The sequence below is a fragment of the Muscardinus avellanarius genome (assembly GCF_963383645.1).
Source record: "Muscardinus avellanarius genome assembly, chromosome: 7".
Lineage (NCBI taxonomy): Eukaryota > Metazoa > Chordata > Mammalia > Rodentia > Gliridae > Muscardinus > Muscardinus avellanarius.
In genome coordinates, this window is record NC_137793.1 from 41,405,412 (window position 1) to 41,422,963 (window position 17,552).

A 17,552-nucleotide genomic window follows, 5' to 3' on the forward strand; every position below is an offset into this window, starting at 1 on the left:
TGAGAATAATAATAATAATAATAATAATAATACCTTAGTAAATAACATCTAGTAATATATAAAAAGGCCAATACATGTTAGATGTGTTCCGAAATGCAAGTTTGGGTTAAGTTTTGGAAATTAATACAATTCATTACATTTACAGGCTAAGGAAAAAATCATATGATTACTTCAGTTGATTTTAACAGATGATGCTGATAAAATTCAAATCAAATTTATGATATGATATAAACTCTTGGCACACTAGGACTAGAAAGAAATTTCCTTAATATGAAAAGAGATATATCCCAGAGGAATCCTCAGGAAACACCATCCTTACTGGTGAGACACTGAATGGATCGGGACCAAGACAAAGCTGTAAGTTTCCTAGAGCTGCTGTTAAAAAAAAAAATGAGCCCAAGGGGTCACTTTTAAGTGACTGTTGTTTTAACAACAGAAATGTACTGCTTCCCATTTCTAGAAGTCAGCATTCTGAAATCAAGGTGTTGCTCTCTTCCAGGGCTCTAGGACAGGATTCTGGCCTCTTCCGAGCTCCTGGTAGTTGCCAAAAATCTTTGGCATCCTTTGGCTTATCAACCCTCACTGCAGTCTCTGTCTCCATCTTCGAGTGTGTTCTCTGTGTATCTGTGTCCACTCTCTCTTCCTAAGGACACCCAGCATGTGAGAGGAGGTACATCCCACTTCATCTTATCTTGGTTACATCTGAATAGACTCTATTTCCAAATATGACCACATTATACCTTCTGGGGGACAACTTAACCCATAACAGAAGGACTCCCACTGGTGCTGCTTCTTTTTGTACTACGGATCTTAGCCAGCGCAATAAGGTAAAAACAAAAAAAGATATAAAGATTAGAAAGGAAGTAATAACTCATTTTTTCATGGATGATATAATGGTCTCTGAAGAAAATCCTACATAATTCAGATATATTATATTAGAATAAGTACATTTAACAAGTTTAGTATATACAAGGTAAATATATTAAATTAATTTTATTTTAATATAATAACAAACAGGAAAAATGTTTTTAAAAGTACAGTTGACAATAACATTAAAAACCAGATACTTGGAGATCAATCCAGTAAAGTAGGTATAAAACCTTTGGGCAGGAAGCCATAAAACTTATTAAAAAATTAAGGCTTAAATATGTTATGTTCATGAATTGGAAGACTCAATATTATAAATTTACCAGGTTCTATTAAGTGATATAGAGATTCAATGTAATCTCAAAGAAAATTCCAAGCTAATGTTCAAGCTTATGTGGACATGGGAAAGGTCAAGAATAAACAATGATTTATGGACCAAAGTTGCAGGGACCTGTACTACGGAACATAAGATTTATTATAAAGCTATTCTAATTAAGACAGTGTGGTGCTGGTACAGAGATGGACAGATAGAAAAAAATTTTCTTTCTTTCTTTCTTTCTTTCTTTCTTTCTTTCTTTCTTTCTTTCTTTCTTTTTCTTTCTTCTTTATCTTTTTTATGTGGTGCTGGAGATTCAACTCAGGGGCATTCTATCTCTTAGCTATACCCACCAGCCATATGGAAGGAAAGAAGGAAGGGGAAAAAAACGCAGCTCTACTGATCTGAGAATAATGGAGCGACTCTCCAATGAATTGTCCTGGGACAAGTAAATACTCATATAGAAGAAGGAAAAAAAAAAAAAAAGAATTTTCTCCCACCTTATGCTATGCACCAAAATAGCTGCACACAAAAACATGAATGAATTTTATAAACAAAACTATACAGAAAAAATATACTATAAGATTCCTTTTGTACAAATGTTAAACAAAAGAAAGTGAAAAATCAGAACTACAGTTAATTCGAGAAGAAAAAAGTCTTAGTAACTGGGAGGGGGTATAAGAGGAGTTTCTAGAGAGCTGATGAACATTTCATTTCTTTTCCTGGTGATGGTATAAAAACTAATGAGACTGATTCACTCTACAAGTGTTTATCACTGTATACAAGGACTTGTTCTAGATCTGGGTCGGTCATCAAATGGGATAAAAACAGGCTTGCTCTCTGCGGTGGTGTTGCTTACCTCTGAGAGCAGAGACAGACAAAAGCGATTACAGTGATGAGCACGATTAATACACACCATTGCCAGCAGGGTAGGTGCTCGGAGAGATACTCTTAGCTTGTTACACAAGAAATCTTCATTAGGATTGGCGATGAGGAGGAAAACCATTCGTTCCTCACTGGGCTGAATCAATCATAAAAGTAGTTCAGATGTATTCTGGCCATCCTTAAAAAGTAGTGGTTACTTTTTTTTATGGCTACTCCATGGTTCCAATGATAGTTTAGATATACTCTTAGGAATCCTATCTGCTTATTCAAGAAAAGTCATGGCTTGAAAATCACAGTACCAGCCCCTTAAAACCAAGAGGGTTTTCTTGTATTTTGTTTTTGCGTAGTAGTAGGATTGAACCCAGGACATTCTGCCTCTGAACTACACTCCCAGCCCTATTTTATTTTTACTTGGAAACAGGGTCTCTCTAAATTGCTGGGGGCCTCGATAAAATGACTGAGGCTGATATGGAACGTTTGACCCTCTCCTCTCAGCCTACCAAGTACCGGGATAACAGGCATGCTCCTGTAAACCACACCTGGTTTATTGTTTTTTGGTGGTTTTGGGGGGGTAGAACCCAGGGGCATTTTACCTCCTAGTACATTCTCAGCTCTTGTTATTTTTGGTTTTTGAAACAGGGTCTTGCTACTGTTGCTGAGGCTGTCCTAAAACCTTCTATCCTTCTGTCTCAGCCTCCCAAGTACTGGGATCACATAGGTATGTGCCACCACGTCCAGTTTACTATAAACATTTTACTTTATTTTAGACATGTTACTCTAAAAAAGTTCCTTTTAAAGCCAGATGTGGTGCCATGTGCGTGTTATCCCAGTACTTGGGAGGCTAAGACAGGAGGATCACAGGTTAGCCCATAGCCTCAGCAACTTAGTGAGGCCCTGTTTCAAAAAAAAAAAAAAAAAAATAGGGCTGGGGGTGTAGTTCAGAAGAAGAATGCTCCTGGGTTCAACCACAACGAGTTTTAAAATCTCCTTTTCCAGGTTGTAAAATATTTATATGCTCATTGTAGAACATCTGAGAAATGGGGAAATTCCAAAGAAAACAGAACTTCATGATTTTATCAATTGAGGCTACTGTAAATATTTCGATGCAACTCTTTCAAGATTTAAAATGCCTTTACTTTCACAGTTAAAATCTGAATTTCTATGCGTTTTTGCAACCTGTGTTTTCTCATATAAAAGTATAATGGAAGTTTCTCTGTTTTATTAAATTTACGTTTGTAAAAATTTCATCCTACAAATATGCCTAAAAAGTCAGGTTAACTACTTTTTCACAGACAAGAATTCAAGTAGGGTTCCGGGCCTGTCCTTATAAGCAGGTAAGAGCTGCTCTGTGGTAGACAGGATCAGGATCCTCATCTCCCAAATGAGATACTTAAGCCTAGTTAAACGGTTTTCCAGGGCAAACGGACTGTGAATCCAGCAATTTCCAATTTTCTCTAAACGTGCGTCTCTCCTCGTGGAGCTATTCATCCTGTGGAACAGAGATCACAAAGTTGGGAGGCAGAGGCGCGGGCCAGGGTTCTGCTCCGCGGGCAGCGGCGGCCAAGCCCTCCGGGTGGGGCCGGGTGGACGCGCTCAGGCCGAGCTCGGCCCCGCCCCGCCCGGCCCAGAACCCCGCCGCGGGAGCGCGCAGGCGCGGGGCCGCGCAGTGCCCGCCGCTCTGCTCGCCATGGGCCCGGGGCGTCGGCTGCTGCTGCCGCTCGCGCTCTGCCTGGGGCTCGGCGCGCTCGCGTCCGCCTCGGGGTCCTCGGGCGTCCGCAAGCGAGGCCCCTCGGTGACGGCCAAGGTGACGGCGCGGCGGGGGCCGGGCGGGCGGGGGTCGTGGGGTCCGAGGGCCGGGGCCGGGAGGGCGGGGGTCGTGGGATCCCGGAGCCGGGCGGGAGAAGGGATGCGGGCGTAGGGGGTCTTGGGGGTCCCGGGCCCGGGTGGGCGAGGGTCGTGGGGTCCAGGAACCAGGCGGGTAGAGGGTCGTGAGGGTCGTGGGGTCCCGGGGCCGGGTGGGTGGGGGGTCGTGGGGTCCGGGTCCGGGCGGGCGGGGGTCGTGGGGGCGTAGGCCGGGCGGGCGGCGGTCGTGGGGTCCCGGGGCCGGGTGGGTAGGGGGTCGTGGGGTCCGGGTCCGGGCGGGCGGGGGTCGTGGGGTCCCGGGGCCGGGTGGGTGGGGGGTCGTGGGGTCCCGCGGGTCGTGGGGTCCCGGGGCGGGCGGGGGCTGCTCGGGCCGGGCTGGCGGCGCCTCCCGCGCGGTCCCTCCTCGCTGTCCGCGGGGCTGGGCGGCTGGGGCGGCGGCCCGCGTCTGGGGAGGGGCCGCCCCAGCACTTCCTTCTGCGTGGCGGGACGGGGACGCGCCGGAAGGGGGGCGGGAGGGGACGGCTCTCTGGGGGTCGGCAGCCCGGGCAGCCCACGCCTGGCCGGCAGCCCAGGCCTCGGGGCAGGCGCCCGCACCCCGCCGCCCCGCCGGAGCCCGCGTCCGCGTCGCCCTTTTAACTTGGGGCCTGCCTGGGTTTAGGTGGTGCGGGGCGCTGCAAAGGCTGCAGTATTATGACTGGGATCAAACTTTTCATCTGTCTTTGGGACAGGTTTGGGAGATCTGCTGGGAACTGCGCTTCAGTTCCTATTTTTAGCCTATTTTAGACAAGGTTAGAAGATAATGGTTAGGTGCAGAACGGGAGGGAGCCAGGCTCGTGATCGCTACCTCTAGAAGACCCCCTGGCAGGAAAAAGTCTTGGGATCTGCAGGGCGGGGTGTGGGCGTCCTAAAGTGATCATAACCATCAGGCGAGGATTGCCAGTGGTAATGATAACTTTGAACTAGGCAAATGTTTAAATCGCCTATTCCGGACTCCACCCAATGGAGCCAGGAGGGCTACTGGGGTGGGAGAGGCAGGTTCTGCCCAACTTTGGATATAGGGAGTGTACAGAAAGGCCATACTTAAGTTGTAGGAAGGGTACAAAAGGCCATGCCAGGCTGCAGGGCGAGTTGATCAACCCAGCTTTGGTTTTCTTGTTGTTGTTATTTTATTTTATTTTATTTTTATTTTTGGTACTGGGGATTGAACAGGGGCCCTACTTTTTTTTTTTTTTTTTTTTTTACTTTGAAACAGGGTCTTGCTAAGTTGCTGATGGCCTCCCTTGCTAAGTTGCTGAGACTGGTTTCAAACCTGCTTTCCTCCTGTCCCGGCTTCCAGCTAATTATTTTGAGAAGCAGATTTCTCCTCACAGCCTCTTGATCTTCGAGGCATATCTAGTTTTGGGAGCTGGTTTGTGGAAAGCCACAGAGCTGAAAAGTATTCTTCCAGTCTGCAGGTACTATTAAGGTCTCTTGGGATAAAGTCATAGAAAATTTATACAACTATGACATGTCAAAAGAAATGAACATAACATAGATTGGGTGCATTTAAAAACATCCAATGAATGAGAAAAACCAGCTTGGCAAAGGCTTAGATGGCAAAGGGCTCTGGGAGTGCAGAGGTCTCCAGCCAGAGGACAGTGTGGCCTTGGAGCAGGACTGAGGGCAGAGTGGCCCTCGGTGAGGTTGGAGGGTTATATACAGCAAGATCTTGGGTGTTAGGAGTGGTAGGAGTGCTGGCGTTAAAGAACTTATACTTTGTTTGAGGTCTTTAAGTGCATTTAGAGGTGCTGAAGGGTTTTACACATGGGATGACATAATTGTGTGTGTGTGTGTGTGTGTGTGTGTGTGTGTGTGTGTGTGTGTGTGTGTTAGTTACTGGGAATTGATACTCAAGGGTATTCTACCACTGAGATACACCCCCAGTCCTATTCTTTCTTTCTTTTTCTATTTATTTATTTATTTATTTATTTATTTATTTATTTTTCTTTTTTGCAGTACTAGGGATGGAACCCAGGGGCATTCTACCTCTGAGCTATACCGCCAGCCCTATTTTTTATTCTTTATTTTGAAACAGGGTTTCGCTAAGTTGTAGAGGGCCTCTTTAAGTAGCTGAGGCTGGCTGCGATCCTCCTGCCTCAGCTTCCCAAATACTGAGAGTACAAGCATGTGCCACCAGGACCAGTTTCTATTTTTTATTTTGAAACAGGGTTTCACTAAGTTGCTGCAGCTTTCCTTGAACCTGTGACCATCCTGTCTCAGCATCCTAAGTGCTACAATTACAGGCATGCATGACCATGCCCAGCTCTATATGTGCTTTTAAGAAACGGCTATGGTCACTCAATGGAGAGTGAACTAGGAAGTCATTCAGGGCTCCACAACAGAGTCCAGATAGTGGGTTAGACTACGGTGGAAATCTTGAGAATGTGTAGCAAGGGGGGAACTTGAAATAGATACGGGAAGTATAACTAGCATGAGTTGCTGACAGTTTAGACATGGGGTTGGGAAGGAGAAGTATGATTGCTAGGTAAAATTCAGGATGCCAGCCGGGCATGGTGGCCAACGCTTGTAATCCCCGTGCTTGGGAGGCGGAGACAGGAGGATCGCGCAGATTCGAAGTCACCCGCACTGGCTTAAGAGACCCTGTTTCCAAATAAAAATTATAAAAAATAGGTGTCTGGGAGTGTAGCCTGGAGGTAGAAGGGTTTCTAGGAACCCCAGTACCACACACACACACAAAACTGTTTCCCATTATATTACAGAATGTGTATATGTTTGTGTTCCTTTTATGTTGGACTGTAGGCTCCAGGGGAGTAGGAGCTTTGTAGGCACCCCTACCCAGCACCGGGCCTTGTTCCCAAAGGCCCTCAGCAAAGTCAGAGATGAATTGTACCATAAGAAGGTTTGCCTGGAAAACCCACCTGTCTGGGCATGTGTCCCCTGGTCCTCATTTCAGATTACACATATTGATTGTCGGCTTATGCCAACCTTTTGCTGGGATCTGGGACACTAAAGACACTTTATCCTTTAGGGGTTCCCTGCCTCGCCTGGGAGAGCTGTATCAATAAGTCACGGTTTAACTAGGGATGGCTTGAGTCAGATTCTGGCCCTCACACTGGGAGTTGGGAAGCCTTGGTAAATCACTTACTCATTTGTAGATTGGTGATAGTAGTTCTAGCTCCCCACCCCAGGATATGGTGAGGACAGCTTCACTGCTGTGTCACCTTCCCTCTTCCTCCCCTGCCCCAGTTCCTCTTTATTTAAATCCTCTCCCCTGTTCCACATCCTTATATTCCCTATTCAGTCCCCAGTGTTGCCCAGTATGACTCTCGAATGGGTCATGAACCTCTACATCCTTTTCTCCATTTGAGTGCTGTCCCTAAAGCCTCCTTTGGGCCTGGTCTCTCCTTTCTCTCTGTTACCTACTATAACTTGAACTCTGCAGCCGGCATCTCTCTTCTGCCTTCCGGAACCCATGGTCAGCTCTCTTCCCAGCCCCCACTCCAGCTATGGCCACAGGACCACATGACTTCCGTGCAGAAAGCCCACGCCAACTGCTTGGGTGCTTTGGGTCCAGGAAGAACTGCCAGGTGAGGCTGGTGCCCTCCTTGTTCCTGGAGACTGCGGCCCTCCTCCAGGCCTCCCTCCGGCCTGCCTCCCCCAGGGTGCCCTCTCCCTCCCTTAGCCTGCCAGGCAGGTGTGCAGTGTTCTTGGGGCATTTACCACACGCTGCATTTTTCTTTACTTTTCCTGTCTCTTTTATGCTGTCCTAGGGTAGGAATGTTCTGTGCATCAGTCTTTAATAAATACTTGTTGACTGAATGAGATTTGATTTTCTCACTTCCATCAGAGTTGAAAAAACTGCTATATTTTCTTAAACTCTTTCATAAAGCCGTAGGACACTGCAGTTTGGTGGAAAAATCATATTGATAGTTGATAAAATTAAGTGTGTGTAAAAAGTATTTTTATTGGAGTATTTTGCATTGTGACACTTTTTCTTCATCTCATGTGTTATATTTTTTAAAGTTTTTTATTTTTAACTTTATTGGTGCATTGTAGTCATACTTCTTAATGGAGTACAAGATGGTGGAGGCACACATGCACACATCACCCAATTAGCCCTTCCCCAATTCCCGCCCCATTCCCTCTCCCTTCCTCCTCCTCATGTTTGGCTTAGTGATTGACTTTGATATGTTTGTTAATGTACATCATGAACATTAGAGAATTTCCCTCTTCGAGGTTTTTATTTTAGTTTTTGCAATGCTGGGGATTGAGCACTGAGCTACAATCCTCAACCCCTTTTATTTTTTATTTTGAGACAGAGTCTTACTAAATGGCTCAAGCTGGCCTCAAACTTGAGACCCTCCTGAGTAGCTGGGTTACAGGTATGCACTGCCATGCCTGGCCCCACATTTTGTCTTTTTGCTTTCTAAATATCCACAGAAGTATTTTTCTTCATTATTTTGCAAGCCTGGAAGGCCTTCTAGTGTCTTATGGAACCCTTAAGATTACTTCTCTGGTTCGCTTCTGTACTGCCTGCGGTGCATTTACCTCTCTGTTTGGAAATTCCCTGGAGAAAGCACTTCTCTCTGTTCCCACCAGGCTTCTGTATGTCGAGGTGGCTTCCTGTCCCCAGCCATGCTGGGTGCTCTCAGCTTCCACACTGCCTCTTCTCCAGAGAAGTTTGTACTCTCTTTCTATATAAATACTAATAAAACTTTTGCTCTTTTGGCCATATAAAAATTGTAAAATACCACATGGAATGTTAAATATCACATCACCCTGTAACAGATGTCCTGATACGTTTGCAGAAGCCCTTATCTTGCACTAAGGCTTGACAGTCTTTACTTAGTGATTTTTCTAAACTGCAAGATGTCTTTTTACTTTGACAGCCTTCTTATATTTTTTAAAAGCCATCTCTTGAATGTCTTTTTTTTTAACCCATTCAAACAGTAAATTGGTTCATATAATCTAAACTCCATGGCCTTTTCAAGTTTTCTGTCTCAGAATCATCTGAACACAGTGATTTGTGAAGCAAAATGTGTATAATTTTGCGTTAGATTAAACAGTTAAAAAAAGTCTAAAAGAACTTTTAAGATTTAATGTGTAACAAAGGGACTTAGTCACTTCTGGATGTGTTTTCTTTTGTCCTAAGATGTGACAGAGAAGGAACAAATTCTACCTGGGTGACTTTGGGAGCATGGCAACTGAATGCAGTGTCTAAGTTTATAGGCTAAATGGCTTTGTCAGGACCTGAGTGTAGTGGTCGCTGTCCTTTGGACGAGGATGGGAACCTGGTGGCTTCCTGTGCTTGGACATGAATGGCAGGCCTTTTGAAGGCCTGCTGTGTGTTTTAATCGTCTTTCGTGGTCCTCTTGACAGCAGACATCAATTGAGAACTCATTGGGAGTTTGGCAGTGTTTGAAATGACAGAGGAAAAAAAATCTGAATGGTTAGCCTCTTTCTCTCCTCACCATTTTTTCTCCTCCTGCCAAGATTAAAGAGCATTACCTCTTAAAAGAACAACACATTGCACTCTGATCTTCATCTACAAAGCCAGGAAACAGGAAGTAGCTATGGTATTTCTCTGGGATGTGAAGGGGGAGTAGAATTCTCAGTGTTGAATCAGATGTTAAACTCAATATCTAGTAAAGTGCCTGGCCCATAAGGCATACTTAATACGTGTTTGTTGAATTAATATTTTTGAATAAATTGTACCTGCACAGTAGATTACTTCCCTGGTTCTCTTCTGTACTGCCTGTGGTGCATTTACGTCTCTGCTTGGAAATGCCAAGCAGAGAGGTAAATTTATTTTTTATTTTATTTATTTTTGTGGTACTGTGGATTAAACCCAGGGTCATTCTATCTCCAGGCCCTACACTAGCCCATTTTATTTTTTGTTTCCAAACAAGGTCTTGCTAGGTTGCTGAGAGTCTCACTACTTTGTTGAGGCTGACCTGCAGTTCTCTTGTCTCAGCCTTCCAAGTACTGGGAATACTGGCATGTACCACCGTACCTGGCTTTTAAAGCAACTTAACTGATATGCTGCTTTTCAACTCCCTTATAAAATACTGATGGGCAGGCTTCCCTAATGTAGATCAGTTCTCAGATTTTAATTTTGACTCAGCTTGTGTATTTGTCTTTCCCGTGTTATACCCTTCCATTCTGTGTTTCAATTGTACACAGGTCTTCTTTGATGTACGGATTGGAGACAAAGATGTGGGCAGAATTGTGATCGGCCTCTTTGGAAAAGTTGTGCCCAAGACCGTGGAGAATTTTATCGCTCTGGCAACAGGAGAGGTCTGGCTCAGATTTAATACCTTTAACTCTGCACAAAATTGGATCTTCTTTCCTTTAAGTCTCAAATATAAAGATGTCTTCTATAAAAATAAGCGTTGAATTAATATGTCAGACGAACCTGAGGCATCTTTTCATATTTTACTTTATTTTCCTATACAAATCTTTATTATTCAGATATTCGGTGTTCTTTGGCTTCTAGAAATTAAAACAATCAAAGGTAATACAGATTGTTCTCTTATTCATTTTAATACTGCACTCATAGTTTGTTTTCTTGGCTAGCTAGTAGCTAGTGGTACATTTCTTTCAGTAAATCATTGCTGGGACCTAAACAAGTTCAGCAGCTATCTTATTTAATTTTCTCATTTTCGAATAAACACGGGTTTCTCTTTCAGTATGGGTTATTTCTACTTGTGCATTCAATTGAAATCCTCTCTTTAGAAAGGCTATGGATATAAAGGAAGCAATTTCCATCGGGTCATCAAGGATTTCATGATTCAAGGAGGCGACTTCACCGCTGGAGACGGCACTGGTGGTACGCCCTCCTTCACCTTTCTGCTTTCCCACCACGATGAAGCCAGTCAGGAGCCCAGTGCATGTGAACCCCAGCTCTGAGGAGCAAAGCCATCAAGACGTGTCTCTTTCAGAGGGATAGAGTTTTGGGGGTCTCCTCTAACAGAATCTTAGTTGGTGTGAAGGAGGGACTCTTCCTGATTTTAAACAGGATTGTTTTGGAGTTCACTGTTTTTGCATAGTATAGGTGTTTGGCAGAATATTTTGCAGTTATTAAAAATGCTAGACTGCTGGCATGCAGCAGTACAGAACAATGTCTGCCATAGGAAGTGAAAGGTGAAGTATAAAACTAGGGCTCCTATATTTATGCAATAGAATCTTACTCAGTATCAAAAAGGAAGACATTCTGACACATGGGACACATTCTGACACATGCACTGGGATGGCAGCGGTGCATGCGGCCAGTGGCAGGTGGACACCCACTAGGCGGCCGTTAGCTGCTGACATGGGTGTGGTAGAGGAGGATGGTGTATTATGCTGGACAGGACTGGCACTTAGATGGCAGAACCATGTTGAATTTTTCCCCATCTTTGAAAAATGTTACCTTTATTATCAGCTTTTTCAATAATAAAAATGTAAGTCAGCTGGGCATGGTGGCACATGCTTATAATCCCAGTACTTGGGAGGCTGGGACAGAAGGATCGCAGGTTCATGGCCAGCCTCAGCAACTTGGTTGAGGCCCTCTGCAACTTAGTGGGACCCTTTTTCAAAATAAAAATTAAGGTAAAATAGGGCTAGGGGTGTAGCTCAGAGGTAGAATGCCCCTGGGTTCCATACCCAATACTACACACACACACACACACACACACACACACACATGCACACACATACACAGTCATAGCTGAATTAAAAAGTTAAAGCTCAATAAACAGCAAATACTTAAACTTATAGTTTCAGATACCCTTAGCCTATTATATCTCATTAGAGATCACAGTTACCCAGTACTATGGGCTACTTTCCCCTTGAAGTGTACTGAGATTTCTTTTCCTGAACATACTCTATGTGTAACTGCACAAAATTTAAATTCACATCAAGCTTAAGATTTTAAATTCAGAAGCCAGGCGTGGTTGCACACACTTGTAATCCTGGTACTTGGGAGGCTGAGACAGGAGGATCGCAAGTTTGAGACCAGCTTCATCTACTTAGGCCCTTTGCAACTTAGTGAGACCCTGTTTCAAAAAACCAAAGAGTAAAAAAATAGGGCTGGGGGTGTAACTCGGAGGTAGAATGCCCCTGGGTTCCATCCCTAGTACTACCAAAAAAAAAAAAAAAAAAAGAAAAGAAAAGATTTTAAACTCAGCAAATGCTGGGTATGGTGCATATTAGTTGCTAACTTTTTAAGGAACATAGGCCATTTTAGAGCATTCTTTCTAATTTTACGTTTATTGCAATGGTTTATTTGTAACGAAATGGCTACCATGAGGTGCTTCGACTTGCCAGGCACTATGTGAAGGTTATTTTTAGTTCTTGCAAAAATACTGCAGAATATGAAGATGTCAATTAGAGCAGAGACACTGGTTCAGATTCCTTCAGGCTTTGCTGAGCATGCTCATGGAAGCAGCCCCATCTGTTGTGCCTGTCTTAGGGGTACCAGCAGCCACCTTTCTAGAATGATTTTTGCAGGAATAATTACTGAGCTTTACTTTGCCCTTTTCTATTTTTACTTTTATTCTTTCTTTCCTTCCTATGATATGTGTGTATCTCTGAGTTTCAGACAGAGGAAATTTTGGACCACTTGAATTTAGCTAGATCCTCTGTGAGCAGAGCTCTTCTGCAGGCCACCTCCTAGGTCCCTGACCAATCCACTATAAGTTGCTTGACTTGACATCCACTCTGGTCCTACCTGAGCTAGGATTTGAGATTAGCAGCTGCTAGATGAGGGGCTGGCAGAAGAGGAGGTAGATGAGAGGCCTGTGAGGTGTTGGAGAATGGGGCAGATGCTTTGTGTGGTCCACACTGTTGTGAGAAGAAGGCTTCTGTTCTGGCTGCATTGTAGAATTTCAGAGCACATGCCGTGGTTGGGTCTCTGTGAGGCCGGCCCCTGGGTGCTCCCAGCTGTCACCTTCTATGCCCCCACGGGCCCTGTGGTCATCATGCCTCATGACTTTCTACTTTTGGTGCTGAGCAAGAAAACATGTGAACTTTAGAATCGGAAAGCTACACATTCACATTCTGCTCTGCTCTTTTCAAGTTTTGTAACTGTTTCCCATTGTAAAATGGGACTGAGAATGCCAATCCTACAGGGTCAGTACAGGGTAGATAGGCTGAGAGTGCATGCTTGCCTGTTTGAGTGCGGAGGAAAGAATGACCTAGGACAGGTAACCTGAAAGCAGGACAGAGGAAGAGCCACTAGCATGGCTCGCCCACCTTCCCTCCGCTCTGGGGACACCATCCTGCCCTTCAGTTCCTTCCTTTCTGAGTAAAATCATTGCTTTGTATGATCTGGCTTGAGGCCAGAGGGAATCCTGCCATCTTGTGTCGTATCGAAGGCTTTTGATTGTTGCTACCGGGCCCTGATACCCTGCTTCCTTCAGGAGTCGATTTTATCCCCTCCTTCACATCTCTTTAATTTTGACCACCTACCTGTTCCTCATTTTGACCCCTTCCCCTGTAGGGTTCTGTTAACTGAGCACACTGAAGCCTTATGTTTCCTTTGAAGAGCTTACTTTGGCTTGACATTTGTTGACTGTCCTTGTTTTGTCTGCCCCAGGTGTGAGCATTTATGGTGAGACATTTCCCGATGAGAACTTCAAGCTGAAACACTATGGCATCGGGTGGGTCAGCATGGCCAACGCTGGGCCCGACACCAATGGCTCCCAGTTCTTTATCACCTTGACCAAGCCCACCTGGTTGGATGGTAAACACGTAGTATTTGGAAAAGTCCTGGATGGGATGGTAACTTGATGCATTAGTTTTCTCTTTCAAAGCTTTATTTTTATGAGAACCTTCAGTTTTTCATTTTAATCTTAAAAGGCATTGTTAGAGAATCTTTATTATATGTCGACTGGCCTCTTCAAAGATGAATAAATTGTGAATGGTGTAATATTCTGCTAGGGGGGTTAGAGTAGAAGCCAAAGACTCTACATGGATAAACTAAGTACTTAGCCAGGCGTGGTGGGGCACACTTGCAATCCCAGCATTTGGGAGGCTGAGACCAGAGGATCACAGTTCGTGGACAGCCTCAGCTACTTAGTGAGGCCCTCTGCAACTTTGTGAGACCCTGTTTCAAATTAAAGAATAAAAAATAGAATAGGGGTGTAGCTCAGAGGTCAAATAACCCTGCGTTCCATCCCCAGACTGGCAAAAAATAAATAAATAAAAAGTACTTAAGCTTATTTATTATATTAGTGGCTATAAATGGAAAGCCCTTTCTAATGTAACCAAATAAAACTAGGGCCCCATATATCCATGCAATACAATCTTATTCAGTATCAAAAAGGAAAGACATAAGCCGGGCGTGGTGGCGCACGCTTGTAATCCCCGCGCTTGGGAGGCGGAGACAGGAGGATCGCGCAGGTTCGAAGCCAGCCGTGCTGGCGTAAGAGACCCTGTTTCAAAAATATAAAATAGGACTGGGAGTGTAGCCCGGAGGAAGAAGGGCTTCCAGGAACCCCAGTACCACCAAAAAAAAAAAAAAAAAAAAAGGAAAGACATTCTGACACATGCTATCACCTGGATAAACCATGAGGGCCTTAAACTAGATGAAGTAAGCCAGTCAAAAAGCACATACTGTGAGTCCACTTATATAAGCATCTTAAGAAGTAAATTGCATAGAGACAGAGTGGGAGGGCAGTTGCCAGACACTGGGAGGCAACTAGGTTTTTAATAGGTAGTGTTTAAGTTTGACAAGATGGAAAATGTTCTAGAGATTGACTGCTCAACGGTGTGACTACACTTAAGCACTACCAACCTATGCACTTAAAAGCGAGTGATGGGCGTTTGGGAGGCGGAGACAGGAGGATCGCGCAGGTTCGAGCCAGCCGAGCTGGCTTAGGAGACCCAGTTTCCAAATAAAAATAAAATAGGTCTGGGAGTGTAGCTCGGAGGTAGACGGGCTTCCAAGAACCCCAGTACCACCAAAAAAAAAAAAAAAAAAAAAAGTGAGTGATGGAAAATTCTTTATTGTGTGCTTCTTACCACAATTAAAATATCTTAAAGACCCATAACTTGTATGTTTCAGTCTAGACACCAAGTCACATTCAAAGACACAGAGTACAGCAACCAACAGTAACTAAGAGAATTCAAATTTATGTGGTTATTCCTCAAAGAAGAGCAAAGGGCTCCTAACCCACAGGAGCACTTGTTGCAGTCCTCAATCTCTCACTCTCTAGCACTTCTCCGTAGCATCTGCCTAGAATAATTCTGCCAGCTTTTAAACCAGCCACAGCAAATTCTACCCGACCCAACCCAGACTGACCTTGACCCCTTCCTCTCTCTTCCAAATATAAACAAATGAATCTCTCTCATTGAAATTCTTCCACATCTTCTATCTGCTGTTCTAACTACTCAACCAAGGTCTAGGGGCTGAGCTAAGACTCATTTTGTTTGGAAGACCCATCAAATGCCTGCTGCTTGACATCCTCACTTCTTCAGTAGGAAACATAAATGGCATAAGTGCTTATGAAGCCTTCCCGGGCAGAGAAAGGGGACCTTACACCGCTGTGGCAGTGGTGTTATGTTAGTGTTGGACTCAGGATTAGCAGTGTTAGGTCACCTTTAAAACAGGCAGACCCAAAACTTGGTCCACATTTAATCTACTTTTATTATGCCCAGACCTAGTATATGGTGGAGCTGAAACTGATAAATTCCATGCTAACCTCTCACTGGGTAATACCATGTGATTAGAAATACCTTTTAATCTAGGTGCTTATAAAAATGTCTAATTTTTATTTTATTTTTTTATTTTTTGCGGGTCTGGGGATGGAACCCAGGGGCATTTGACTTCCTAGCTAAAGCCCCTGCCCTATTTTTTATTCTTTATTTTGAAACAGGGTCTCACTAAGTTGCAGATGGCCTCACTAAGTAGCTGAGGCTGTCAGAGAACTGCGATCCTCCAGTCTCAGCCTCCCAAATAATGGGATTACAAGTGTGTGCCATCATACTCAGCATAAAAATGTCTAATTTATAAAGAATATAAAATGCTTACTAAGAAAGGAGTGAAGAAATATACCAATATATTCTCTGAGAAACAAGGGGGGGATTGAATTTTATACCATGACAACACATGCTTTATATGTATTTATCGTATGTATATTTCATTTTCTGAATATTCTGAGTACTCTACACTTAGCTTGCACAGTTTTTGGAATGACATAACTTTGCCCCACTTGGGCTTTTGGAGTTGGACTGCCATCACGGCCTGTTGGAACTGAGCCATGGCTGCTTTCTCTCACCAGACAGTGGTGCACTCCATAGAGCTCCAGGCAACTGACCAGCATGACCACCCGCTCACCAACTGCACCATCGTCAACAGCGGCAAGATAGATGTGAAGACACCCTTTGTGGTTGAGGTCCCTGACTGGTGACAGCGCCGGCAGGGGGTGTGAGCATGTGCACCCGCCGACCCATCTGTCTTTCCATTTTTCAGTTACTGTTTTGCTTTGCTTTTTACGTTATTGTAATTTCCCACTCCAGATCCTAGGAAAGATTTCAAAAGCAGCCACTCAAAGTTTAGTGTGTATGAATTTGGGTAAATCACTCACTTAGGGACTCCAAACTGAGAAGATGCATCCCCTTCCTTCAATGGTGCTATTTTTATATTAGAAAATTTTGTACTGGCTATTTATTTTTAAGAACACAGTCATTTGTGTGTTTTGCTAAATTTATTGTTATTTCCATGTTGGGTGGTGCTAAAAATTTATATGAAAAAGAACACAAGGACATGAAGTTTCTTTTTATATATTCAAATAATTCTTTTCAGATAATGAGAAATTTGATGAACATAATCTGATATATGCCAAAGGGAGTTTTGCCTGATAAAAGATGCTTTGGTGTTCTCTATAATAAATACTTTTTATATGATGGATCAGCTCGTTGTGAGTTTTTTTAATTTAAAATTCTTTTGAAAATACATGTACAAAAGAAAAGCTACATGTACTATCTATTGGCAACAGTGAACACATCAGAGTTCTATAAATCACAATACCAAGACAACTGGATAATTTGGCATGGGAAGACTCAGAAATGATGCTCATATACATCCCATGTACATAAACAGGTATTCATTCATTTTTACTTAGTAACTGTAGAAAGTTCCCTTGAGTCCAGTTGCAAACAAAAGGAATCTTAGTCACCCACAGAGTGGGGTTAAGATTTGGGCGGGGGATTTAAACTTGATGGGAAAGAACAGAGCTCATTCCGGTGATGGCTGCCAAGTTTCTTTCCACCTGCTCCTCCTCCTTTTCTTTCTCTTCTCTCTTCCTTTTCTTCCTATTTCTCCTTTTTTTCCTTTGTGGAATCACACCATTCTCTCAACTACTTCTTAGGGTGGGCTGACCTTATAGCTGGGTGTCCACCTGGCCTGGCAAAGTTCTTTAACTCACTTGGCATTTTATTGAGTGTAGGATGCAACTATAAACTGCCAGCCCCATGCTTTCCATGAAGCAGACAAATCACTCAAGTATCTCATGTGCAAATATACAATGCCAGGTAGTCACGAAGAGGGACAGAGCAGGGAGAGCTGGGGAGGGGCGGTCAGGAATGGCCTCTGAGGAAGGACTGGGGGGATGAAGAGGCAGTCATATATGGGGACTCA

General features: G+C 43.9%; 1 protein-coding gene across 1 annotated transcript; it reads left to right on the plus strand.

Moving 5' to 3' along the window:
* Positions 1-3,755: 3,755 nt before the first annotated feature.
* PPIC (peptidylprolyl isomerase C) lies at positions 3,756-16,323 on the plus strand (the record flags this gene model as incomplete). The annotated part of the gene is made up of 5 exons (XM_080698215.1): positions 3,756-3,872; positions 10,115-10,228; positions 10,667-10,760; positions 13,509-13,693; positions 16,195-16,323. The coding sequence occupies 5 exons, from the start codon at positions 3,756-3,758 to the stop codon at positions 16,321-16,323; spliced, it is 639 nt and encodes a 212-aa protein (XP_080554341.1).
* Between the last annotated feature and the right edge of the window lie 1,229 nt (positions 16,324-17,552).